General features: G+C 44.0%; 1 protein-coding gene across 4 annotated transcripts; it reads right to left on the bottom strand.

The window, feature by feature from the left end:
- Positions 1–2,067: 2,067 nt before the first annotated feature.
- Positions 2,068–27,940, bottom strand: RGMB (repulsive guidance molecule BMP co-receptor b). 4 transcript variants are annotated; one of them, XM_019668739.1, is made up of 6 exons: positions 27,666–27,933; positions 26,652–26,727; positions 24,298–24,526; positions 23,199–23,464; positions 17,549–18,057; positions 2,068–5,160 (listed from the first exon to the last, which is right to left on the bottom strand). In XM_019668739.1, the coding sequence occupies exons 4-6, from the start codon at positions 23,344–23,346 to the stop codon at positions 4,492–4,494; spliced, it is 1,326 nt and encodes a 441-aa protein (XP_019524284.1). In that variant the 5' UTR covers positions 23,347–23,464; positions 24,298–24,526; positions 26,652–26,727; positions 27,666–27,933; the 3' UTR covers positions 2,068–4,491. The 4 variants fall into 4 exon arrangements, with proteins under 4 accessions (XP_019524284.1, XP_019524281.1, XP_019524283.1 ...); XM_019668736.1 differs by lacking the exon at positions 24,298–24,526 and having other exon boundaries at positions 27,666–27,940; XM_019668738.1 differs by lacking the exons at positions 24,298–24,526; positions 27,666–27,933 and adding an exon at positions 27,039–27,057.

Genomic DNA, 27,940 nt, shown 5'->3' with positions numbered 1-27,940 from the left:
CCGAATTTCCAATTTGATAGGATACTGAAAATCTTATATTTTGTGCCACCTCAAGTTATTTTATGAGTCTTTCCTTTTCCTTCCCAAGGAGGAATGTTAACACTCTTGTGGTGACTCCAGCCCAGAGAACCCTTCCCTCGTCCTTAGAGCGAGGCAATCAATAGCTCTCCCCACAGTCCTCGCTGCTCCCGCCATCCATGAATTAATGGCATTGCTGTATGGCAGCTCAGAAGAAGGTCTCGCTAGAAAATAAATTTATTGTCCCATTCAGCGCTTCCCTCAGTGACTGCTGCCTGTTAGAAAGCTTTGGAAGCCCTTTGCGCCATCCAATAGCGCCATTTCCCTTGGCGGTGCTACATTCTTGATTGAGATAATCCTGCTTCTTTAAAATGTCTTTTATGGCAGGTGCAATTCCTACTCGGTTAATTCGCGTGTAGTTTGGTCTTGTATATTCAATTTGGTAGCAAAATGCCTACTTTTTTTTCCTTCTTCTAGAGCTGGAGTTTTCATTATTGAAATAAAAAATGGGTCATGAAACTGTCACCCATGAAGAACTCTCAGAAAGCATTGCCCTGCTGCCTTCCTGCTGGAGTTTGGGCTGGCTTTAATATTCTAGGTGACAGGACTGTTTTTTTCAGTTGGCTTGGACACCATTCTCATCAGGCCAAGGGTGTACATCCCATCGCTGTAGGATCTGTGAGTGTATCCTCCTGGGCACGGGAGGCTCCAGTTTCCTTGTAAGTCTGCACAACTGGGAGGAGACATAAAGACATCCCTTCTCTAAGTACATACCTCACAGACATCACATGTTGGGTGTAAGCGACTGTCGATTCTTATTAGTTTATGGTGTCAAACATCTTGCTTACTAGCAGTACATGGGGGAAGAGCCATAAATTCAGAGGAAAATGCCATCTACATAATAACAGTGCAAGCGTGACTTGTTCGTTTGGACAACACTCAGAAAATGGGAGGGAAGCAGAAACAATAAGGTGAGCTAGGGAGTGCAGTAACTGGGAACTGCTTCCTCTTCAACGTTTTCATTACATGCTCTATGGGGAGGTGGTGTTCCTTGGTTCACATACAAATAGATACTTAAGGGAACAGGATTGGGGAGGGGGGGAGCGGGGGCTGTAGTAAGGTTGTCTTTGCTCAGAAAGGGTTGGAGGGATCCAAGGCTGTGTTATTACAGGTGACTCCAGGCAACAGAATGCTGATAAGCGCCCCTCCCCCTTTCAGGTTTTTGGACAGTTGCTCAAGTTTCAATCTTTGAAAAGCTGGAGGTCTGGAGGAGTTAACGAATTTTTGCCTTTTAATCATAGATTTCATTGTGATGTAGATTATTTCTTAGTGTTCACTCAGTACAGACAGGTGTATTAGGTACTCCGTGGCTATATCAGTCATCTTCGTGTCATTCAGCTGACAATTTCCTTTTTGTTTGTTCTGAACTGCTAGGCACAAACACGGAGTGCAAGGTGTAAGCTTTCTATTTAAGGAATGATTACGTGTTTCCCCTAATTAAAATGTACTCCATGTAGTAGCATTCTACCTTGTGGCAGTAACAGTGCTTTCTGGTGCCATTATTTTTGGTTTACTTCTTTTTCAAGCTTTTCTACTTTGGCATGTTTCTTAAAGACCTACTTGTAATCTTGTGATGCCTCTTTTTAGAACACCCAAGCAGCAGGGATATACGAAAGTTCCAAAGCCAGAAAATCCTGCCCCCTAAGATCTTCCCCACCAGGAGTAAGTTGTGACATGTTGCCTTACAAGAACAAGTGCAGGTCCCATGTCTGCAAGGGACCAAAGCTATGACCAAAGACAGACCTTTGGGATAACACCACTGAACCAGTTTCACAGATACTGATTTATTTCCAAATGCTTAAAATTTTTAAAAAGGAAAAAAACTACAGTAGTGCTATAGTTTAGAAAATAAGTGCGTTTGTGGGCAGGTCGTATGACTGACTTATTGTCAGTAACCATAAAGGATTTTGCATGAACACCCTCACTTCCTGTCTTCTGCTGTGTTTCTCAGCTCTTCCAGCAGGTGTCACTACAATCACAGAACAAACATTCCACAGCATGGTATGTAACTTTATTTTTCTAGCATAATAATTTAAAGTATTTACACACTGCACACTCACTGTTTTACACAGATACTTATTCATATACCTAGGAACCACATCTAAAGGTTTCTTTGCAAAGATTTTGACACACTGTGGGGTTTCCAAGCATAACAAAGAGGACCAAAAAATGTTTTGAGTCTTTTAAAAGACAGCTATGTGGAGCATCTGTGAAAACCAGTGTTTTCCTCCCAAGTTTTCAGCTCCCCCAGGAGACCTTTGAACAGCTACTGCCTATCCATGTGTCGGAATGACCCAAAACTCTTCTGGTTAAAGAGAGTTTCAGGAACCAACATGTGCAAGCAGTACTTCCTCTAGAAATCCTAGAAAAGGAAATAAAGCTGGCCCTTCTCTAGAGAAACACCTGTATTTCTGAAACAGTTATCTGTGGGGAGTGTGAAGGTTGTACAGGGGCACTGGTTATAAAGGGAGCCTAGCTGAATACATTGGTACTGATGTTGGATGCTTTTGCTTCCTTTCAAGTTAAACATGGCAAAGTGACCTAATTTTCTTTTCCCAACTATTAGTAGAGGTGGTTGTTTTGCTCTAAATCCAGATACTGTAGAAATTTCTATCGTTTTTACTTTACTTTTATACTATTTGCGCAAAAATAGTGGTTAGAAGTACCCTAAATATTTTCTCTCCTTCATGCTACTCAATTCCAAAACAAAATTAATAGCGAACTAGTTTCTGAACCTGGCACATGGTTCCATAGGTGAACAAAGCAGCCCCAGTTCAGGGCTGATGGTAGGTAGGCACCTAGCACAGTTTTTATAAAAGGATGACAGGTTTCCTTCCAACTCCCTGGCATTTATTTAAAGTTCATTCCCTTTTGTTTATATTTATGTAAACTTAAAAGTACAAATTCTATCACCTTTTCTTGGAATTGAACATTTACATTTTAGGTATAACAATATAAAGCTACCCACCCTGGAGTTCACTTCCTGTCACTGTGCTTGCCTGTTGGTGGTGGCGTTTTCCTTTTGCAGGGGGTGCCGATGATAGACTAGAAGGGGTACAGAGAGATCTTTTACCTTCTAGGGAATTTACCAAGTTAAATGAGCAACTAAGTAATATTCAGCTACAGATGTTAAGAGGGAGCGTGTCTGATTAAAGAGGCCACTTGGGAAGCAGCACAGCTTAAGAACATCTAGGGTAACCAGCACCGAGTTAGCTGCACTGTCAGGCCAGGACGCTTTGGTCATTACCACCCTAGTCCATCCCATCATGTGTACAGACATGTCAAAAACTGCGAAGAAAAAAACAAACAAAAAAAACTGTGAAGAAGGGTACAGTGTGGAGGGCAAAGGAGAGTGGAAAATGTGGTGATGGGATGAGGGCCTCATTAGCCAGAACCTACCAGTCCCCACGGCCTGGGCTCAGAGTGAGGCTGAGGAGGGTTGACCGGGGACAGGCAGCACTGTTTCTGGGCCCAAGGAGCCAAGGAGGGGGAGGCTAAGAATGTGGGTTTGCACAAATTAGAGAAGAGCAAGGTATGACCACTAAACTCATCTTTGTGTTTTGTTTGTTCAATGAAGCATGGAGTTAAGACCAGGTAAAAGTATTGTTTAGACAGGGACACGAGAGGAGAAAAAGTCTGAGCTATCGGAATCGAGCAAAATGCCTGGTATTTATCTATGACATTGCTGTCCCCAGCTCCTTCTGACCTATAAAAACAGCAGTTTCATATGGTTCAGCCTAACATACCGGAAGTGCTCAGATACAACTACCCTAGTTAATAAGGGTTATTGTAATATTCTGCCCACCCTTTGAAAAAGTGACAGCTATTGGAGGGGGAGGGCTTCCTTGAGATCAGTATAAAAGAGCCAAAAACACCTGTAAGGGCGAGTTAACCATTCTTCCAAATCAAGTGAATACAGAAGAGGTGAGGACTGCGCTCGAAGGAACAAGGCGGCTCCCCCCGGAGGCGAGCGAAGCTGCCCGCGTGGCATGTCAGTAGCAACAGGAAAAGGCAGGAGGGGGCAGCCATGAACAGCTACACACATTACCACTGGTCATCTTCAAAGGGGGCGCTGCATACGGTGTCTGTGTATATGTACTATACATACTAACCAGGTACACACATAAATATTTAATATATAAAAAATAAAGTGCTTTCTAACAGGTCCCCAGGCAGGGACATTATAAAACATTTCACAAAACTGCAAAATAAAATTGATACAATCAAAGAATACTACATCCAACATACATGAAAACAGTCCAACACAATATGTACAAACTGTGGGTGTCCCAGGAAAAACATCCTGTCATATACATGGTATATACATATATACTCTCTTACTCAATATATTATGACAATATATATTTTAAAATTTTGTTATAGACAAAAAATAAACAGAACAAAAGACAACCCCTACAAAAACACACTAAGGATCAAGCATGTGAGTCCTAGACCGACAGACAGAGAGCAGCCGCCGAGGGGATCCCCATGACCGCTGCTTGGGAAAATGTGCCAGCGCTCCTTCCTGGGGTGCAGCGCCTCCACGTCCTCCAAGGCGCTGTGGGCGGCAACGGTGAAGTTGGCATCACCAGTGGTGAGCAGGTCAAAGACGCAGGACTGGAAATAGATGTCCTTCACTGGCATCTTCTCGTGGCAGTGAGCATTGGCAGTCTCCAGTGTGTAGCCAGGCCAGGCCTGTGCCAGGGAGGTGCGGGGCAGGGCATGCCCGAGGATGGCCGACACCTGGCCCTGCCCATCATCGATGCGCTCGCTCAGGGGGCAGCCGTTCACACACAGCTGCAGGTCCTGGCTCTCCTCGTAGGACATGGCCAGGTCTTCGGGCATGCGGATGGCGAGGGTCAGGTAGCGGCCCAGTTGCCGCACAAACACCGTGGTTCCTATGTAGCGGGCGTGCATCTCCACGTAGCGGCCGCTCTCCCTTTCCACGATGCGTAGGCTCTTGGCGTCGCCGTCCCCACCGCTGGTGCTGCCATCCACAAAGGCAGCTGGCAAGTCATCTGTCACAGCTTGGTACACTTTCTGATCTGTACACTCGCGGTGGGCTTTGAAGATGATCGTGATCTGTGGGAAGAAAATACATGAAAGTTTAACAGAATGGGAGGGAAACAGGGTGGCATGTCCCTCTGTAGCAAGAGCTCCCCCTCATTGCGGAGTTGGGTGGCTAGAAAGAAATCCAGCCCTTTGCTCCTGTCTCCAATGGGTGCTGCTGCTGCTGCAGCTGCAAGGGAAAACTAAAGAGTCCTATGTATTTAGAACGAAAATTCAACAGAAATCCAGGGAATGTGCATCAAGAAAAAATTTTCTTCACTTTGCTAAAACAGAACAGTGTTGGGACATAGGTAATTTTTACTGATTATTTTCCAAAAACAGATGAGCAGTGGTATAGCTCTGAGGAAAAAAACAAAAGATTCTCAGTTTTTCAGAAACTTGAAGGGGCTTAATTAAAAATATACCTACCAGCACTTAGATTCCTAAAAAGTTTCTTCATTGGACTGTAAAACCATATCCCTTGACTAATCGCTACAAACTTACTTACAAACACTGAGGGAGAAAGCAGAAAATTGGGGGGCGGGGGGGGGGGTTGGGGGCATCCCAGCAGCAGCTTCCCATCACAGGCCTCCAGAAAGATTTCTCCCTAAGTCTCTTCATCAAATGTTTCACATGACTGGCTAATCCCTGTGACAGGGAAATCCCTTGGCAAATGCAGCTCCCAACACTGGCAGAGAATAAATACCCTAAACCTAGTTACAGCAAATGTTTTCCCCAAACAGCACATGGCCCTTTAACTTCTCAGACATTTTTTCCTCCAGCCAACTCTCAAGTCTCCAAATTAAGCAGACAATTCATGGAGAAAAAACTACTGATAATGTACCAGCTTTCCTTTAGTGAACCCACTTTCTTTCCTAAATTAGAACAATTATTAAAAAACGGAAGCTTTGAGCTCCTCTACCTCCCAACATACACTCAGCATCTCTGTTATGGGTGGTGGGAGTAAGAGGTCTATGGAGACAGGGCCTTCTGGGTCACACGAGGTGGAAAAACTGTCCCGAAGGGGAAAAAAAAGCCTCCAGTTTGAGATTTGTGTTGTCAGTAACTGAGGTAACAGCTTATTTTTCTTTCTTCTTGAAGAAGAAAAAAATAAAGTATCAGGTGACTTCAGTCAAGGAGGAAGGTAGACAGGCCAAACACTCTACAAATTACTCTGGATGGAGGAAACCTTCCACCTCCTGCAAGGGGACTAATCAAAACAATAGGCCCTTGTGAAAAAGGCCAGAAAATGCCCTGGCCCCCTCCCTGCCCCTCTCTCTACAAGTCCTCACCACCACCCTCAAGTTTATGTCTGAAGTTTTTTTTTCTCAACTCGGCCAGCGTTTGCTCACACTATTTAATTCCACATGTTCCCACTGGTGTTACTTGACTGGAATTTTCCAGCCATTTCATTTTACTTCAGCCAGTTATAAAGCCAGATCTGAACCAGCTGCACTGTAGCAATTGGTTCAATTCATATCCGTTGTTTGCAGCTGCAGCTAAAAGCCAGACAATGTACTAGGAAAATGCTTGGATTTCTCTCTTCCTAATTACCTTGAGCCACAATTTAATTTCACTACCAGCCTTCTCACATTTCAACACCTTCTTAACAACCCAAAGGAGGTGGACCAGAGATGATTTCAGGAAATTTGTTGTGCATCCAACCATAGGTTCTTTAAGAGTGAATGGGATTTTGAGCTAGATATCTAATGGGACTATAAAATAGATTTATTTGGTGGCTCTAAAGGCAGTTTGACAGTGGTTTTTTTTTTTGTTTGTTTGTTTTTTTTAAAGGCAAGCTAGGATCCCTTGGAGGTGAAAAGATTAATTCAACTAAATTCTGTACCTGAAATAGATGAAAGTTAATACGGATGGATAAATAAGAGTTGGTAATAGACTCTTCATAATCACTGTCCTCATTTTCAACTAGAACATTCACACTCCAATATTCAATGAACTCTTCAACAGCAGCTAAGTAATTTGTCTTTCTAGTCTCACAAACCTCACATTTAAACCTACTTGGCATTATTTGCAAGAATTAAGTACTTTTTTGTTCTTTTTAGGAAAAGCAAAGAGGAATTAGTTTTGTTGGGATAACAAAGCAGAGATCCAATTCCAAACTAGTTTCCAAAAAAGCCAATAAGGGGCAACATTAAGAGGACTGGAATTATTCCACATCTTACCAAGTCTGTTGTTTTCATTAAGCACACCCATTCCAACCCAGGACTCATTTCAAACCCTCACACATTACGTCCTTTGCTATGCCTGTGACACTAACAGGAACTCCCACATCTTGAGAAGATCAAGTACAACTCAAAGCTTGACGTCTACCTGAGTATCTACACTTACAAAATATTCCATTTTACCTAACAGATTTTTGTCTGTCCAATTACCTGGGAGTGATTTTCTCTATGAGGCAAGGAAGCTGGCATTTCTTATTGTTTCTCTTTTGGGTGAAATAATTCTCCCAAAACCTATGTATAGAATTAGCCCTTGAATAGAGTGCTGAGGGTGATGAGTCGATCTACAAGCATGCAAGGGGTTTCCTGAGTGCTCCTCTGTAGTTTAAGTAGTACCCAGAGATATCATCAATGTAAATGTAGAACACTCTAGGTAACAGTTTCACATGACTTAAGTTTTGTAATGTAATTTCACTCCTCATACAATTACAACACAAGCTCTTAAATAGCAAGCACTCAGCCATGAAGGGCGAGAAATTCATTTTCAGATTGTCTCCCTCTTCAGAAAACAAAATTTATTCATTCTTAATAATTCTTATGTTTAAAACCATTCCAAATTTCATCAGAATTTTTGGAAATTCCCAACGTTTCATATTTCCAACTAGCACCTATCAAAGCATAGAAATAGGGTATGCAAAACTGTATTCTACAGCTCTCAAACAGATAATTTAAAAACACCATCTATGCTGCTTACTTTCCCTCTCTATGAACTGACCTATCTGCTGTAATAACTCAATTTGGCACATCTGTTCTATGCCACAGCATTTATTATTGATGGATGGCATTTCTGTGCATTTAAAACATCAATGCCTTTTGTTAAACCTCCCCCACCTCAGTCCCTCTCAACCCCCACCTCAGACAAACTACTCCAGTTCTCCTCATTCATTTTTAATGTTTCACTCCCCGAGATCTTTACCACCCACAAGGTCTATTAGGAAGAGAAAGATAGCAGCTACAAATCAACCTTTCCACACATGAAAGGCAATAAGGATTTGCTGTGAAATATCAAAATTTAGAGGAATCTGTCCTTTCTACAGGGATTGGGGGTAGGGGTGGGAGGGAAGAAAAAAGAAAATACATTAAATGAAAATGAGGTAGCCAACAAAAAGGAAAACCCAAGGCACTCTTGCCAAGATACAGACATATCTTCCCCAAGCTCAGTAGCCTTGTAAAGTGCTGCGCATAGGTTTTCAAACAGCAGAATTCCCCAAAGGCTGTGCACTTAACTATTTGTGCTTATTGCATTTTGGAAGAAACATTTATCGGTGTTTAATCAGGCCATTTGGCACTACAAGTGCAGGTCCTTACTGGAACCCTCCAGTACCAGAACTGGGCTTTTAGATCAAGGGACTCTTATCTTTTAGATTAAGATGGGCCAGCAAACTAAAGTGAAATTAGCTTGGAACATAAGGGAACAATTTCAATGTGTACCTGGTTAAAATTCTGCTTGTGTTAAAGAAAGCTAAATTATTTTATTCCATATAATTAGCTAATATGTCCACTTCATCAGATCCTCTGGGTGCATTACAGATTGGAAAAACCGGTGGCTCCCAGGGAGGATAAGAGATCACTGTGCTCACAGCCTTTTTTACTTTTTTTTTCTTACCCAGGTAAGTGGTATGTGTATTCAGTCCTCTGGAGTGAGCAAAAAAGAAGCCATTCCAATAAGAGCACATGCTTCCACGAAATACGCTCTATCTCCAGCTCTAAAACAGCTCATCTTTATTTCTGAGGGTCAGTTTTCCTAAATGTTGAGAAGTCAGAGCTTAGGCAACTTTGAAGCACCAAAAGGAAGCTGAGGTCTCTGAAGGCACCTTCCTTCCAGCTTTGCACAGGCCCCAGCTCCCCACCTGACAGGGAAACCTGGAAGCGTGATGGGCTGGAGCTGAGCCACCTGTCCAGGCTGGGAGGTGCCTGTCCTTTGGTCACATAAGATGGGAGACTCTTTGTCTCCTCCCTTTTTTGGGGAGCAGCAAAAAAAAAAAAAAAGTCATTGAGAATAACTTTCTGTTTGAATTTCATACAAAACCCAAGAGAGTATTTATGGGTACCATATTTAATAAAAAATGCTGGGTTGGTTAATAAGTGATGTCACTGATAATTTTCCTGAAAATTGAAGGAAAAAAGCTTGGTAGGAAGGTGTGAACTCAATGAACGGGAGCATAATTTTACAATTACTACTCAGCCTATATTTCAAATCTCTACCTACAGGAAGACTGAACGCAAGACCTACAAAAGTATATTTTGTTAGCTAATTTTATTGGACTAGGACGAGATACTAACAAGAAGACAGTACATGTGTTTAAGAGGAAGGTGGCAGCTTAAAAATCTCACCCTAGATTCATTTTAGGGCGTGAGTGAGACTGTAAGAATCTGCTACCTTTAAAGAGATAGCCAAATCAGTTTCTCTATCCTCAGCCTCTTTCCACAGAGCTCTGCTCTAGGAACTTACAGGGATCCAGAGAAATAGAATGGATCAGACTTATTTACTCTTCACTGTTGCCCCAGGTAATACATGCAGGAACAAGGGCTGCCTTGGCTGCTGGAGGGGTTCTTGGCAGCACACGGAGAAAGAAGAAACCAAACCAGAGGGAAGGACACCCACAGCTGAGGCTGCTAGGGTGGTCCAGGGGAGAAGCTTTCAGCTCAGTGGCTGCAAAGAGCATGCCAGAGAGAAAGGGAAGCAGGCCCAGGGATGACACATAAAAGGGACAGGCACAAAAATGTCGACTTCCAAAGAGTAATTTCTGTACACTCAAAACAAGGAAGGCTGGAAGTATAAATAGGCTCAGAGACAGGGAAATTGGCTAGCTTTCTTGGGCAGACCAGAGCAAGGCTGTGCTGAGTGTGAAAAAGAAAGGTCTCTGGGCCTTGAAGTCTTAGCCACTCAGAGAACTCAACAGGGAACGTGTTTGTTCGTTGTGTTCAGACTGTCCATCACAAGGAGCCCAGCAAATGCAGGAGCTTGCTATGCTCCCAGATGTGAAGTTAGGTGTGTGTGGACAGTGCCACAGACCTAGGATGCCACTGTGCTTCAGACCAGAGGCTGAAAATAGTTTGAAAGGTGAGAGCCAGGGCCCGAGGCAGTAGCTCGAGGGGCAGGTATGGCCTTTAGGGATCTCACTCCTCAAGGGGGGTAGGGGCTGGGCCAAAGCTCCCACGGCCCCAGCAAGACCCTGGGCAAACGCCCTGGGCCTAGGTTCAGCACAGCTCTCTGCCAAACCCATGGGGATTAGGAAATCACAGTCTCTTTGATCACTTTTCAGGTTGGGGAGGTGACTACAAAAATAAAAGGGCTGGAAGGTCTTCACAATACACTCACCATCGGTCACTTCTTGGTTCAATTTCAAGTTCTCAGGGCTGTTTAAATAAAAAGCCCACTCAGAAACGAGGTGGTTACAGGCCATCGCCATATATTTCAAGAAGCCAGTTAAGTGGAATGCTACAAAACAATATCCTTCTGTCCTCATTTCCCCGACGGAGGGAGTGGGGAAGACACACCACCACATAGTGCATGCGTGTACACACATGCATACTTACACACACCTTTAAATGGAAAGATTAAATCCTGACTCCCGTTTCAGGGTTTATGAAAGTCAGTATTTAAATTATGTCATATCAGTTCTATCCACAGTATACATACTATGTTCCAACACTGAAAGAACCCCGCCAGAATGAGCCAAATGTTCTTTTGGCTCCAACTCTTAAAATAACCAGCTAACTGGGACATAAAAAACTCTTCTCTCTTCAGACCCAGTTTCATTTGAAGTTCTTTCTAGACCCAACAGCACCATGTTTTCACGGCAAGGCTGTCCAGTTAAATTCTGTACCTTAGACGCGTGTTGCTATTCCTGTTAGTTATCACTTGCTGACAAGTCGGGCAGTTTAAAAAGTCCTTAAGTTACCCCACCCACAAGAACACAAAATTCAAAACAGTGGAAGAGCAAGTTCTACTGCAGTCAAAACAAATAAAGACAAAACGGGTAAGGTAGCACGTCTCATTGTTCAACACTGTAGGTAAGTCTTTCTACATACCACATTCCGCACAGGCAGAAACTGTTTGCTTAGCATTAATTGAAGCCAACAAAAAAAGTACCAACCATCCAAAGTTTCCTTCTCGCCCCTTCCTCTGAAAATGTTGACTCAAAGAAAATTTAACAGGGCAGAGAGAGACATTTGGAAGTGTGACAGAAAAACAAGTTCTAACTCTCAGCTGTGTATCAGACTTGGCCTGGTGCCTCTAGTTTCAACTATGGAGGAGTGCGGATTTGTCTTAAAGCAGCAGAGGCCCACGGCCCCGCATGACTCCTGCCTGGCGGGGCAGGGCAGGTGTTGGGTTAATTTCACTAACAAATGGGGGATTTTAAAGGTACCCTCCTCCTGCCAAACCCCATCTGGGCAGAGGGGCAGAGTCCCGGAGATTCAAAATACAGGACTTAGAAGCTACGCAGATACAAACTTGATACAATTTAGACGGTTTCTACCAACCTCTGCTATGTCTCTTCATTCCAGAGAATAGACAAGATAGTAAAAGTCTCATTACCCAGAATATTTTAATGTGTATGGAAACATAAAGGTGTACCTTGTTTGGAAGGTGCAGCACAAAGAATAACCAAGTTAGGCCCATTCATTTGACAAAATGATGTTTTACACTTATAGGTACATCATGCAGCTAATAATTTCTCCTTTTCCTGCTTTCTTTCCTCACATACACTTGGAAATCCTTTTACCTCCAGGCAATCTGCTGAAATGATATGAAGCAAAGTTGAGTAGTTCCTGGGCCTAAGACCTCATAATCCAGTACAAACAAGAGCGATGCAGGAAATAGAAAGGACAAACAAGAACAGTACCACCTGGAATTAGAGCTGACTTCTGCTCTTCTAAAAACTAGGCTTTAATGTTTCAATATTGTTTCTACAATACATTCAGGGAGAAGGATATCAAAAACAAGCTTTTATGAGTTGTAAAGATGAGATGGGACCCTGAAAAATGAATTTAGCTAAGAACTGGTGACTCTGACAGTCAAATTTAGAAAGCTTTCTGGTATTAAATCAAAGACCAATAACCTTTCAAATTGGCAGCCAGGGTTCTAGACCCTACTAGGTTGTAGGGGAATGAGGAAATGCAGTGTAGGCGAGGGGCCACCTTGCTCGTGGGGGGTGGGAAGGGAGACTGTATCAAATCGCAGGAGTAAAAAGAGTGACCTGTGACACTGACCAGGGCGGAGGAGTGGGCCCTGGGTACAGCAGCCCATCTCTCTGGCCTACGCCCCTGGGCCTTTTTGATACCGGCAACAATTTGTTAAGTAGCAGCGCTTGGAACCAGCTTATGAATGAAGGCCAGCAATGCTCCTCTAAAAAGAAACCCTAAAGATGACTGGTTTTACACACAAACCCCACAACTCTCCACTGGCTGCTGCAAATTTTAGTCATGTGCTTAGGCTGAGGCAGAGACTGTATTCATCTCTGCATCTCCCCACACAGTAGGCGCTTTAATGCTTGGTGGTTCAGATGTAGCACCAAATCAATCATCCAATTTATCAGAGAAATGATTGTACTTAGCAAGGAGATACAAGTGCAATGTTCTTTCCCATCTGTCTCCCCAATATGCCTCAACTGGTCTTATAATTTTGGGGGGTAAGTTTTGCAAAACAAGGAGCAAATCTTAAAAAGATGGCAAGAATTACCTACATAACAGGTAAATCATACAAAATAAAGAACAATCTTGAATTTTAAGGATTGGTTACACTGTATCTGCAAGTTGGTACTCTGGAAGGAAAGGGCTCTATAGTTTCAAAGAAAATGCTACGTGTCCCCTCTAACATGGCTGCCAGCAAGAACAGGGTCCATATACTGGAAGTACAATCCAGCATGTTCCTTAGTCCACAGAAATAGGAATGAACACCATGGTATGGTGTAGCTCATACTGTCACTGTAAAGATATTAAAAAAACCATAATGGGTTACAAAAACTTGGCTACAAAATAATGCACTAGGCCTGGGGTCAAGAGAGGACAGATTTCCAAACCTTGATCCAGAGGCATGCTTACGACGACAGTTGCAAGCCTTCCTTCACAATGCCAGCACGTCTGGTGTGACTTTGTAAGCAACAGAGAATGATCCAGAACACTGGTTTACATGCCTACAGATTGTCGTGGTACACCAGCTACATGCTAAGAGGCATCAGAAAGGAGAGGACCCAATTCACGCTCTAGGACCCTACAAGCTAATATTTTATCATAAGAGAACACCTTGGGTTTACAGTTTTAGGAAGACACTAAGCAAGAATGAAATAAATGAACTAAGTCTTCCTATGTCTCTAGTATCATCATCATCCAGTGGAAGTTTTCAGGAATTTCCAGAAAGTAGCTACAGTTCAAGAATTAGGGGTAATGATGGATTTTTAAAAATATAGAGATATCTGATAGGCAGAGCCTCTTCCCCTGCTTTGCAGAGCTGAGTGATGCTGCCCAGGGGGTAATCCGGACCAGGTGGCCCGTGGCAGCAGCAAGAACATCCCAGGCACCTCATAGTGCCCACTCACCTGGCCAACAGTCATCAGACTTGGTCATGCACTAAGAACACACCTCTTTCCTTAAGGTAAGCCACCTTCTCTCACTAAAGGATGAGCACAGGAAACTCTATAGCAGAAGATCTATAAAAGGACTTGCTGTCAGCCCGTTTCCCCTCCCATTTGTAACTGTTTTACTGAGATTGAAGGATAGGATAAGAAAGCTAGAGCGATGGGAAAGGACATGGTTACATTAAAATAAAAGAAAAAACAAAGCAAGGGCAAACAAATTACTTGTAAAAAATAATTTAAAAAATATTGTCTAAAATTTTTTGGAAAAGGAATCATTTTAAATGCACCTGAGAGACTGGCAATTTTAGCATATGCTATTAGGAATGGAGCGTATCTGTAAAGTGCAGAATCCTTTCATAAACTATTTCAAAATCACCTTCCATAATCACAGCATACACAAATCCTTTCTGAGGCCACCTGAACAGAGATCCATAGACATACAGAAATAAGTACACAGAAGTTGAGTCTGAGGGGCTGGCTAAGAAAATGTGGAGAAGTGCAGCAGTCAAGCCCTGCCACAGATGGATTGGTTGATTTGTGTGACGCCCAGGAGAGTTACTGACCTGTGGCCCCTCTGGAGCCTAGTGTGAACTACCTTCTCCCCATAAACAAAAGCTGCTTTTCCTTTCCTTGTAGCCACCCCTGCCATTGCTAAACCTGTCCTCTCATTTCTCTTCCTCAGTGCCCGCAGGTCTGAAACACCTCTCACAGCCAAAGGTGGGGACGATGGACCAGAGCTGATGTGGATCTCAGCCAGGTGAGTAGGTGTGCCAGAAACCCTTGCAGCCCCTGGGGTGGAGAGATGAAACCAGCCCTGGCCTTGGATCACACCCACCTGGCAAGGTGGTCAACCAGGCAGACTCCTCCTCCGAAGAGAGGGAGCCTCACAGGCTGATGGAGGGCCTAAGAAAACCCCAGCAGCCCCGAGAAAGCACACCTGTGCTCACCATGACAACTGGACAACCAGCCTAGGTTTCCTAGGGGGGAGGAGGAAGAACAGGGGAGATAGGACCACACTGTGCAGCACTGCAGGCCTAGCTGCCCTAAACTCACTGCTTCCATGTGGAAAAAGGATTAACTGACATATGGCCCCTTGAGGAGAGATGACTTCATTTTCTTTGTTTAGACTTTCTCCACTAAGCTTTGTCTTTTTGCAGAGCTCACAAAGATAGGCTTGATGATGGCTTGCTCAAAAAGCCAGGTGTCCAGGACAAAAAGTTGTCTTAGTGACGTCACTGACCAAACACCCAGGTCTAGTGCTTTAGTGCAAAGAGCATGACCATAAGGATAGCACAGTGTCTGCAGCGTGCAGCGTCAGGTTATCCAATAGCTGGAGGTATGTGTTTCAGGTCTCAGTAGAGCTCAGACTCATACAAAAAAAATTTTCTGAAAGATTTTTTTTTTTAGGTATTGCAGTAGACATCAAGGGGAAAAAAGCAGATCTTTCTTGGAACTTATTTCATAAGCGCTTTTTGCCTCATATTGTTTTTTATTTTTATTACCATCATTTTTTTCATTGCTTGGAATTTTTTAAAGGTTTTATTTTGGCGCTGGGTAGGTAAAAGGAAATTGTACTGCAAACTTTTAGGCCTTTGCTTGGTTTCATCAGCACAGGTCATACCAGCATTGAGATGGGCCTTCAACAGTAACCTTCCAGATGCTTCTGAGGGCTTTGGAGAGAGTTACAAAAAGAAGGAAAAAAACAACTACTAGAGGTCATAAAGCCATAGAGAAATTTGTTGCTGAACAGCATGGTCACCAGATGTGCGGAATACTTTCCAATAGTGCAATTAAAGACCAAGCATTCTCATCATCAGTTTGAATTTATGTCAGAAGACAACTCCCCCCACCCCCCCACCCCCGCCACCCCCTTTGGAATGGGTAAAACCTCTGATCCTTAACAAACTGGGAGAGAAAAAGTTGTACTTTTTATTTACTTATTTGCTAACAACTATGATAGATTCAACCACAACCGAAATGGAATGATCTAAGTACTTCAAGTGTCAACTGTTCCATTGAACCAATATTTTCCCATGCACATAGCACTTATTAATCTCAATACTATTGTTTGAAGGTTTCTCCTCCAAAACCTCAATTATTTTCACAATCATTGATGATTTTCTCCATTCCTAATGGAACTGCCTTCTTGAATTCCCAGTGTTATTTTCCCAATGACTATTCCCACGTTTTATGCCCTCTGACTCTGCTGCAACGATGGGTTTTTGGCCATGGTTTGTCTTATAACTTTATACTTATATAACTTGATATCATAACTTACAGCAAATACATATTTTAATATACAAAGGAAAGTCATTTGCATACTTATAGAAACCAGAGGAAGAAAAGTTTATTTGAGATGTAGGTTTTGGAAAGGCCATCTTGGGCTTGTACTGGGGGTTGAAGTGTAAACATTTTGAGTTCCCTTAAGATGTCTGGACCAATGTAATAGTCTTCTTTGTTAGGATCAATGACTTCTAATCTTAGATTTGACAGCTCTGGGTGTCTTCAGATATCTCTGGAGGTGTTGTAAAATTCCCTCCACGAAATGCCAAGTGAAATAATTTAAAAAAAATTAAAATTCACTTTAAAAAAGCTTGATCCTTGTCAATTGTATTTTAGTCTAAAGCAAATATAAATAGATAAAATAAACAAAGGAGATTAATCAAAATGAGATAGTATGTATGTGTGATTTTGTGGTTGGGGGAGACAGGAAAGGAGCTAGTTACTTGGGACACTATTTTTGTGAAAAACACTTTTTGACCTCTTTATTTACGAATGACTGAATTAGCAGTGACTGTTGACTGAAAACCCAATTCATGGCTCCTCTCTACCTACTTGCACTCACTAACACATTGGTGCCTTCAAGTTGACTTACAGGATTCAGTATTAGTTTCTTTAAAACCAACCAACAATCAGAACCACAGACACTGGCAGCTAAGCAAGGTGAGCTTAACTTACCTTTGTCAGTTCTCCCCTCAGCTTCTGACTTAAATTGTTATCCTGAGATTATATGGGGGTTATACATCACTGCTCTGCAATATCCAATTCTTAACTTCCTTGGTCACCGTAAAGTTAGTAACTAAAAGACCTTTGTGGGGTTGCCACTGGGAGGCTGGCTTACAGCCATTACTTTTTACTATAGCTTCCAAATTTCCAATAAAGTATGTTTCCTGATGGGTTATTGCCCTCAGGCTTCACAGCTCTCTTTATTCAGAACACCCATTTCAGTCATCTGATAAATCTAAACATGGATTTCCTCAAGAAGAGACACACATATGCACTCGAGACACCACTGAAAAAAGTACACATTTTTTTCATTAAACAGGCCTGCCTTTTCCCTAGAGAACTCAACTTCTCTGTTTACTTTTCATTTTTTCATATGATTGCTTATTTAAATTTAGATCCACATTTTACATAAACCCTAGAATTTCAACAAGACATTCTTTACTAATTTTCATTTAATCCTTCATCTATTCTGTTAATTGCTTGCCAAGACCAAGCAAAGTTCCTTTTAAAGCAGGTCTTTTGTATCACACTTCCCAAGTTGTCTAAAGAATCAGATACCTGAAAGGTATAAGAAGAAAAAAAAAGTATTCTTGCCTTATTTGTAGCAGTAGCACTGGATCCAGGGACCACAGGCACATTTGTCACTTGAACTGAAAGATAATTATTATCGATGAGGGGCCAGGCCCCTTCCACTTTGCATGTCTGGAAGTGATCCTTGAAAGTTCTAAGGTGAGGATCTCCGAACAAGCCACAAAAAAGGTAATTGAGGGGGTTCTGGTCCCCTCCCCTGTGTTCTCTGGCTCCTGCTTGGCTGTGGTAGTTACAAGGGTCATGGGTCACTTCAGGGTTGGTGGAGGATGTGGGCCCATCCTTGGAACAGTTCCTCTGGCTCATAAGGTCACTGATACCCAGCACAGCAGAATGGTACACTAGGTTGCCACGGCAAGCTTTTGAAGTTCGCTGGGTGCAGCCAGCATAGGCACGTAGGGCCTTGCAAAACTCAGAGTCAAAGCCGTCAATGGCAGAGTTCAGGTGTGAAGTCAGGGACACAAAGTCTGTGGTACATTTCTGGATTCGACACTGGGCCGGCTGTTGGCAGTCACCTATGGGAAAGAAGATAAGACCACATATTTTTAAAAACGCTTCATAACTTCCTGAGCTACATGAGAGAATGACATTCTCCTCTGGGAACTGTTAGTTCTATTTCATACACTCCTATTTTAAGAAGGCCTTCAGAAATAGGGTTGCATTGTGTTTCTGTGTCTCTCACAAGTTAAGCCACTGGGAGAAAAATTACATGCATTTAACTTAAAACGTTCAAGTATGAACCACTGAAAGTGATCATGGGTCTAGTCCAGTGTTCTTAGGGAATGGTAAATAACATATTTTATCAACTTTGCTATTGTTATAGATTTTGAGAAAGATTCCTTTGCTCTAAGGACAAGCAAAAGAAGTGAACTTTGTTTTGACTTTGAAAACTGTGTAAGTAATTTGCTTTGGAAAGCACTGTCTGTGCACAAAACCACCATTAAAGCTTCCACACCTCAGGTAGGAGGAAACCCCTAATTTATAGCACGACTGGTTAAGACACCTGATTCTAGTATAACTACAGGGTAAGAATATCAAGAAAAAAATCCAGGCAATACATTTTCTGCATTTCCTGATGGAAGTTTATCAACAAACTGTATATAAACGAATACCTTAATCGCCTGGTTTCTACAAAGTGTAAATGTCATTTAAAAAAAAATAAAGTGATTCATTTGACCAAGCTATATATATTCACTTCTCCCTTAACAGCCATCACCCTAGGATCCAAGCTCCCAAACAGTTCACCAGTAAAAGTACACTAAAAAGGGCAAAACACTGAAATCACCTGCAGAAACAGATGATTCCACCAGCTATATTTTTTTCAGAAACACAATAGGAAACAGAATTCTTAGAGTATATATAAATGACTCTTTTTCTTAAATCAACAATTCATATAAACTTAATGACTGAAGCAAAGCTCAAATGAAGTAATGAAAAACTACGCACTACTACCCTAATATTTAAAAAACCCATTTTCAAATGATGTTTTGCCACTAGCTTATCACATAAAAATTTATAAAACCTCTCAAAGCACCAAAAACACAAGAATTGCCAACACTAGGTCAGTCATGTGTGCCAATCAGTTTAATATTCTGTTCCATAAAGTGGGAACACTAGAACTACTGAAAAGAAAAATTCTTTTCTTTATCATCCACCTCAAATTTTATAGACATGAACTGTAACATGTATTTGTATGACTTCAACATTCTTTATAGGTCTCTAAACTATGGAGGAAGTCTCCATCTTCTCAAGTCTTAGGTTCCTCATCTGAGAAATGAGGAGGTTGTTCTAAAATGAACTGTGACCTTTCTCAGGCATGAAAAAAAAGCAGTTAGTAGAGTATTATTAAATATGTAATTATTTAAATATGTGGGCATAACGAACTTCAGGATAATATCAAGATTTAGGACTTCATCTGATAAAGACTTAAAACTAAACCTATTAAAAAAACTAAACCTATTAAAAAAAATAAAGATAATTTAAAAAGATATTTTAATCTTTTCAGTAGTAAACTGCTTTTAAATCTGAATTAAACAGCCTGTAGTCTCTGGCTTCCACTGGGGAGAAAAGGGTAGGAGAGGACCACCTCTCAAGATACCTCTCCCATTTTTACATTTCAAAGACCAAAAAGCGAAAAATGTAGTCTAAATTGGATATTCACTTTAACCTGAGTAAAACAGAAAATTAAGTTAATCACAAAATCATCATCATGTGTTTGGCCTATTTTGTGTATGCACATTCCAAAGTTAACAAAAGCAGCTCCATTATTTATAGAATTCCTCTCTCCAAAGTAGATCAAGTAATTTTAAATGATTTTTATGGAAAAAAACCAAACCAAAACAAAACAAAAATCAATTAAATAAAAAAATGGGAAAATCAAGGCAAAGGAGTTGAAGCCCTTGTCCTGGCTGGTTCATACACGGCTAGTATGAAGCCAGGGACGTGGTGCCTTTCCTCCCGTCTCATTTCCCTTCCTCCACACGTCATGTCGCCCCGACACTCCTCTCTCTCACAATGGTACTTGACAGCTAAAAAAAAAGACTTAACTATTTTGTTTTTTCATTTTAAGTTAGATGCACAGCAAATAGAAAACAAGGAAATAAAAACTGGGCCAAGATCACTCAGTAATGAACAGCCTTTAGAGTACAAATAAATGACAGCACAAGAACTTTCCGCTAAACTTGCAGTACCTATGTTCTTTTTATGGTCTATAAAATCTATCTGAGCACACATTTACTTATAATTATTTCAAATAGTCATAAAATATCAAAAGTAAGAACAGCGTGGAAATGCAGATGCAACTGTTCGGAACGGATGAGATGCAGAATTTATTTATCTTTTAAAATATTTTTAAAATTTATTGGGGCAACATTGGCTAATCAAATTACATAGGTTTCAAGAGTACATTCCTATAAAACATCGTCTATATATTGCATTGTGTTCACCACCCAGAGAATTCAGATTCCTGCTCCCTTACCTTCCTTCCTCTTCTCCTTCCCTGTTTCCTAGTAGGTAGGTGTGTTGATGCCTTTGAGAAAGCTCACATAAAACAGAACTTGGGTTCTTTTGTTTTGGATGAAGTTTCTAACAGCCTTTTCAAACAGAGATGATGGGAGGAAGGAGGAGGGCTAACCAGAGAGAGAAAGTGCACTTGGATCAGCAGTTTCAGCCCCATTGCAGGATCCTGTATAATGACTAATTTGCAGCATACACCCAGAAATATCCAGGCTTCATGAATTTATCATGACAATGCACCCTTTGCCTGTTACAGGCGGTAAAGTAAGCCTCCTGTCAAAATGCCAAGACAATGCGGAGCAGAAACAATCTCAAGGATGCAGCCAAGGAGGCCATGAAGTGTATGAGTAAGCAAGTAACTCCCATATTGGATCTCCAGTCAGGAACTGCAGAGGTTTGCTTAAGTGAAAAAAAAAAAAAAAGTAAATAAAGTACTCTTTTCATTTCTCAGGGGAAGGATTCAAAATCCACAGTTACAGGTCTCTATTTTTTAAGTCAGATTGTCTATGATTAGTGTGATGGTATTTTCATTCCAGTTAATGAAAGTGCTAAAGGATTTTTGGGTCCAGAGCTTGTTAATGAGTTAGACATAAAGACCTCACCATTCAAGACAGTTTCCTCAAGGCCAGGACTGCACGTGTGAATATGCAGCACAGTCACCAGTTTATAATAAAAGAAACAAGATATGTTGAAGCTGAATTAGTGCAATGTGGAACCATATGGGGTGCTGAGGCAAATTATATGGATGCAGGCATAGAACATATGGCAGGCCATCTGCAAAGAGCACTCTGCTAGGCTCCCTGCGCTGAGAAACAACCCTTGCATTTCAATAGCACCGCTCTTCAAAGAAATCTCTCAAAAGGAGCCCTCTTTTCCATAACCAGATTAATTGCGCTACTCCAAGTTGATCACAGAAAGCACTCACCACACCAACTCTGGCTAGAATACAATGGTGACTTTTTGTGACGACATATTAGGATACCGAGGGAAATCTGACATTCCAAGTTCTTGAACTAAGGCACCTTAATTTTCTAAACCTTTAAACCAACTTCTTAGGTCTTTAATGGACCAGCAAAGAAATCTTCAAGGACCACATTCCAATCCTGTCATAAGAGCCTATGGCAACTAAGAAACAACATCCAAGCAGTCAAGGGGGACACAGTCCCGTCTAGCACTTCAATTTCCATTTCAAGAAACCTACAGTGTGACATTATGGACACATATTTTTTGCACAAAACAGTCCTAAATATATTTTTTGACACGTCATGAAAAATTTCCCATGTAACTGTAAGCAGACTGACATTATTTTCTAAGGTTCTAAAATCATCAATTTAAAGCCTTCATCGTTCTAAAACTTGCCATTTACACTCTTTATTAAGACTTCGGTTTATGTTTTCCCAAGTGACAGTGTTAAAATGCAGCTGTTACATCACAATGCAAAGCTACCGCCAAGTTATGCAAAGTAAATTAAGCCAGCTCCTTAAATGCCATATTTCCCCCCATTATTTAAAAGACCTCCCAGACTTTTAGCACAGGCTGGTATGACTTAACAGATAGATACAAATTACTCCCCACATTTGGGTGGCATTAAAGTTCAGGATTCTCCCCAGATCAGAGCATTGTGACTGCTGCCATACAACTACAGGACAAAAAGATCTTGCAGAAAAATTTATCTGATGCTCTAGTTATCTTCAAACTAAAAATAACTTCTTTCAATTTGGCATTTTGAAAATTCCTTGTCTGGACAAACTCCTAGAAGTGGTCGTATTTGTCAAGAGCGTCCTAGATCCACTCCCCGCCCCCAACTTTCCTGAGAGTGTGTAACTGGCATTTAACGTTGTGTTAATGAAACGGAAAAGAAAAATAGTATCACAGGCTTTCTAGAAAGCTCATCCGCAGGCATACGTCGCTATGAACAGATTCCTCACTGTTGCTTCGCAGGGGGAAGCGCCAACCTCCAGAAAGCGGCATATCTGTCAACCCCTCCGGGAACACGCGGCTAGCCACAAAGCATGAGTTTTTTTCCAAAGGGTTTGAAAGCAGAATTAAAAGCAGCTTTCGTAAATACGAAAGAAATCCCTGTTCAAAGTAGTTTAAGTTACTCCGCCATTAACCTCCAAGTTTACAAACTCTGGTAAAAATCTTTCCATGTGGTGCGTTTTCTTCGCCTCGCCGCCACCCCCAACTCCAGAGCAGCAGCACAAGGCTCCTTGTCTCCTCTCCGAGAAGGCGGCGGCGGCGGCGGAAACCTGATCCCGGCCTGACTTTCAGTAAACACCAATGCAAAGAGCAATAAAGCATCCGGAACATTTGTCTCGGGCGCGCAGCCCCTACCGCCTCCGCCCGCTAAATCTTTGATAAGCGGCTGTTGGAGGGGAGATTTATCAACGATCCGAGCGAAGGCGGGGAAGGCCGGAAGGAGGGAGGGGAAAAGGCCTCTCCTCTGCGCTCTGGGCGCGCCGCACGGTCGGCGGGTGTGTTCCTGACCCCGCGGCTGCTTGCCCGGCTAAGGTGCGCTCGTGAGGCCTCTCCGGTCGCGCCACGCCGCCCTTCCGCCCCAACAAGCGCCTTCGGAACCCGGAGTGTTTGGGAACAAAGCACTCGGCCCTGGGGCTGGCTCACTCGCGCACGCGCCTCGTACCTGCGTGGAGCAGCCCGAGGCTGAGCAGCAGCAGCAGCAGCAACGCCAGGGGCGGCGGGCAGAGCCGGGGGCGGCGGCGCGGCTCAGCCCCGGCGGCGGCGGCGGAGGCGGCGGCGGCGGCGCAGGAAGGTGCTGCTCTCAAGCCCATGCCCGTCCATGCAGGTCTCGTGGGCTCCGGCGAGGGCGGCGGCGCTGGCGCCGTGGCGGGTCCGGGGCCGTGGCTGCGGCATGGGCCGGGGGACGCTCCTCGCTTCCTCTTCTTCCTCCTTCAGGCCCGCGTCGGAGACGGGCCGCCGCCACCGCCGCAGCAAGCAGCGCGCCGCGGGCGGAGCGAGTCGGCGGCGGCAGCAACGGGGCGCAGCGGCATCGTAGCGGCCAGAGGCGGGGGGCGAAGGGAGAGGGGGCGGGAGAGACGACACAAAGACTGTGAGCGAGTGCGGAGCTCGGCCCCAAGCACACGGGCGTCCCGGCCCCGGCCAGCGTGGGCTCTGCGGGCGTGGAGCGCGGGCGTGCACACAGGAGGCGCGCCCAGCCCTAGCTAGCAACCGCAGGCCGCCCAGATATCTCTGCGCGAAAGCCCCCGCGGTCAATCAATCTCAGCCCCTCACTGCCGCCCCGCCCACCCTATATTCACCAATCCCTGTCGCATCCCCCTCCGGCGCGCCCCGCCCTCCAACCCCATTGGCTGAGAGTGTGGGTCCTCTGGACCCAGCTCGCCACTAGCAGTGCTCAAAGCACCCACCCCCGCACCGCCTCCTGCCTCCTCCCGCCTCCTGCCTGCTCGGTGTAATTCGAGTTCCGCGTCTGCCCGCTGCGGGTCCTGTCCGCGGCGCCCGAGCCCAGTCTGCCTCTCGCTACCTCCTCTCCTCTCCCACCCACCCTTTTCTGCGATTTACTGTTTCCTCGGACCCAGTAGAAACAGGCGATGTCCACTCTGCCTTGCCGGCGTTACAAAGGAATTGGCCTTTGATTTCTCCTTGAATTAATGTGATTGGGTTCAACTTCCCTCCAAGTTTTTAAATTTATTTTTTATCACCGCACTCTGTCCCTCCACTTCCAGCTGCAGTTCTGGCTCTTGGGAGGAAACGAGCGCTCTTACCCAGCGCCGTCCAGCAAGTCCCTTTGCAGCCAATCACATCTGCTGAACCGCGTTTCGAGCCTATTGCGGACGTTTGGTTAAGGTGGTATCCAGACGCGTTAGAAATCCGAAAGTGACCCGCGGTCCAGAACAGATCAGATAGGCTGGGAAGGTGCCCGCCCGCTCCCGGCGGAATTCGTAGACAGCTGTGCGAGGCCCAGGTGTTCTCGTTCCTTTGACATTTCCCTTCCTGAAAGCAGCCGGGAGGGGTCTGAGAGTGGGCGAATTTCAACGTGTTCGGTTACAGTGTAATTAGATTAATGAGGATAGTCAGTTTTTAATGCAATGTAGAGTAATTATGCCATGATTTGTTGTTGCTCAGTGGCATTTTCATAGTCTATTAGATTAATTCAGTGGCAAGTCAGTTTCTACTTTTGCGATTGGATGGATCCAAAACGAGGGGGAAAACCAATTGTCTGCCGGAAAAGAGGTTGCTAAGCGGAGACACAGGACAGCTTGTCATGAGGTTGATAATAGGTTCGAATTTGTTATCAGTAGGTGTGAAGTGGTATCTAATCTCAAGAATGGCCTCAAAGGCTGGGAGCCACTTAGTACTGCCCTCGCCTTTGCCGCTCCTCAAACAGCTCAGAGCTGCCATTTTAAATTCACTTACAGTATCTCCAAATCGAGGTTTGCAACACTACCCGCTATATTACCTCCGAGTAGGAATTTAGTATCAACCATGGACATATTAATATTCCACGTTACAATGTGCTAATCAATGGACCAAGATAATTGGGGGCAAACCCTGTTATCACTCTAGTTTACTTATTAGACACGTTATGAATTGTACAAATCACTAGGTCCCTAATGAAGGATGCCTATCTTTTTACTATAAGTTTTCATTACTTATTATTTACCATGATGACTCAAGTGGTAAACACACCTTTCACTGCCGAAGATATAATCCAAGCTTTGTGTACATCCACAATATGCTTCATAATAGCTTCAGAGTTGCCTGGAGAAATGACTGTTTGGGGGGAGTTATCCGATATGATTTTTAGATAACACTATGGAGTAAATACCATTAGGCCAAAATTTTACTCTCTTGCAATTACTACATATTTTTAATGAAATAAAGTTAACGAAATACTGGTTAACGAAAAATGTCTTTTAAAAGTAATCAGATGTAAACACTGTTTTTCATAGTATTTTGCTAACAAGCACTAACGGTAACATGTTTCTTTTTTTTTTTTTTTTTTTACCCAAGATTTCCTTGGACCGCTATGAAAGAAGCATCCCACTTTATTGAACATACTTAAAAACACACAACTAAGAGTTATGGGTCAAATTTAGTTTAGTTTGGGCCTTCTCGCCAGTGACCTATGATTTTTTCCCCCTTTCTCATCTTTCCCCCCACCTCCCAATCCTGTTCCTTAAGTTCAGAGGTGCTCTCTATTTTCCTAGCAATAGAGGGCGCCCTCGAGTCACTGCAAATCCTGGTGTGAAATGGAACTGCTCTAGAGGGAAAACTTCGTTTCTTCTAAGGTGCTTTATTGCTCCTCTGTTGTAAAATTTGACAGGCTCAAGATTTATAAGCCTAACAATTCACTTTTTATTGCTGCATAAGTGTTCAGCCGGCTAGAGGAAAATGTTAATTTTCACAATTAAACCGCAAGTTGGTTCCTATTTTCAAGACTTTAGGTCAGTTGACACACTCGCTGGGTAAATTCTGCCTGCTAGCAAGATCCCAAATCGGCTTGGAAAGCAAGAGCGTGGTGAATGGTCGCTTGTAGCGTATCCACTTATCCAGCTCGTATGCTGCAAGTTAAGGAGGATTTTAAGACTCCACAAAGAAAAATTGGGGGAGGGAGTTAGAACACACATAAAATCAATGACTTACAAAAATTTTACGTTTTAATCAGAAAAAGTGACAGCTTGTATATACAACTCACAAATCCACCCTGTTTCTTGCCCCTTGTACTCTTTCTCCTTTCGTCTTTTTTCAAGGAGGAAAGACAAACCCAGGACAGTACAATTAGGGGACCCAGCAAAGCAACGGTATGAACGTGCAAGTGGATAAAATTAAAACACATGCCAGCAACATTAATGGATTCTAAACAAGATGCGGTTTCTTTTCCTGTTCCCTGTTAATATATCTTCATTTCCAAAAATCTAACACGAGGGTCTGTCTGCTTAACAGCTCAACTGGGGCAGAGGAATCAGGAATCAGTCTCGGAGTTGCCATTTGTGTCACCCATTCTAGAGTAAGGGCTCCCCCGCTGCTCCCCAGTCCACTGTGTACGCAAAGCCTGGGCTGAAACAGCCCAGGAGTCGGACAGCCCAGCGGCAAGCAGCTCGTGGATTGTACTTACATCATTCTTAACCCTTCCGCTCCTGGAGGGGGCTTGGCGGGATCAGGGGGCCACCGAGCTCCGGAACACGCAGAACCTGGGTGTGAGAGAAGAGCCCCAGAGCCCGGCGTGAGCGCTGCGCCCCCGGAAGGAGACGGCCCCGGGCGTGCGTGAGGCTCATCACCCGAGCATACACGACCAGACCCCGCGATCCCTGCGGGCTCCGCCGCGGCTCGCACTGCTCAAAGCGGCAGGTGCAAAAAGCATTTGGAAGCCGCTTGCCAGCGCGCGGAGGTAATGCGCTTCCTGTCCATTTATCTCAGGAAACCAGCGCAGCCTTCCCTTCGAAACAAAATTAACCTCTCATTAGCCAGCCACTCACTCCCGAGAAGGCCTTAAAAGCTTTACCAGCTCGCTAATGTATTTAGGTTTTTCTTCCAGGCAAACGCAGCCATGGCGGTGACTGCCATCAGCCCCGGGGGTTCCTCTGGGTTCTTCGGGAGCCAACCGCCCTCCTCCCTGCAGCCTCAAGTCTGAGAAACTCTGGCCAACCCGGATCCCAGTTTGTAGTACTGGGCAGACCCGCCACCCCTGAACGGACTTCATGTCAGAAGCAGCCAAAACAAGCTGCCGCTAATTCCACGAGGTCCCTCATATCAAAACCTCAGCTCCCCTGTCCTCAATGGGAGAAACTTCCATGACCAGGTCGTGGGCGCTGGCTGCTCTTAGGGGCTCCAGCCCTGTCCCCAGCGGGTGCGGGAAGCAATGGTCAGGGACTTCGGGGTAGTGTAAGCTAGAATCTAGCCGATTCCAGGAGTGAAGACTCAAATGTGATTCTAGATCTGCAAGTGACTAAAGGGGGCCTTTTGGAGCAGCTGGGGTTTTCTCACCCTGGCTCCCCGCCGCCCTGAGGCTGGCAGATTTATACCACACAGGTGGACGGAGACCTAAACAAAACAGTCCCCGCCGCTGCCTGCCGCTCGCCCCCCACGTCCCCCTGGCCCACCGCAAACTTCAACAAAATAAACAACTCACCACAGGCATTCCCTTGTCTGCAGCGCGACGCTTGCCAGCTGGGAAAATAAGCCGCAAGCCACGCGGCCGGGGCGCAGAGGGAGGGCAGCGCGGCTCCCGCCTCTCAACCCCAGGTGGGGGTAGTGGTACCCGGGGGCAGGAGGGAGGCTCCGCCTCGGGGGCAGTTCTCCTGGCTCCCTGACTGCGGAGTGAGCACCGGGCGAGGGGCTGCACTCTTCCAGCCAGCGCGATCTCTCTGCCACCTAGGGGAGGGGGCGGGGAGGCAAATCCCTCAA

The sequence above is a fragment of the Hipposideros armiger genome, unplaced genomic scaffold, assembly GCF_001890085.2.
Source record: "Hipposideros armiger isolate ML-2016 unplaced genomic scaffold, ASM189008v1 scaffold_536, whole genome shotgun sequence".
Classification (NCBI taxonomy): Eukaryota; Metazoa; Chordata; class Mammalia; order Chiroptera; family Hipposideridae; genus Hipposideros; species Hipposideros armiger.
The sequence above is the reverse complement of the archived record's forward strand: the minus strand, read 5'-3'. Positions and strand labels throughout refer to the sequence as shown.

Coding starts and splice junctions, on each gene's coding strand:
- RGMB (XM_019668736.1), bottom strand. Junction 18,058..23,198: donor CCTCGGGCTGCTCCACGCAG/GTACGAGGCGCG, acceptor TCTTTCCCATAG/GTGACTGCCAACAGCCGGCC. Junction 5,161..17,548: donor GTGCTACTGCTACAAATAAG/GCAAGAATACTT, acceptor TTCTTCCCACAG/ATCACGATCATCTTCAAAGC.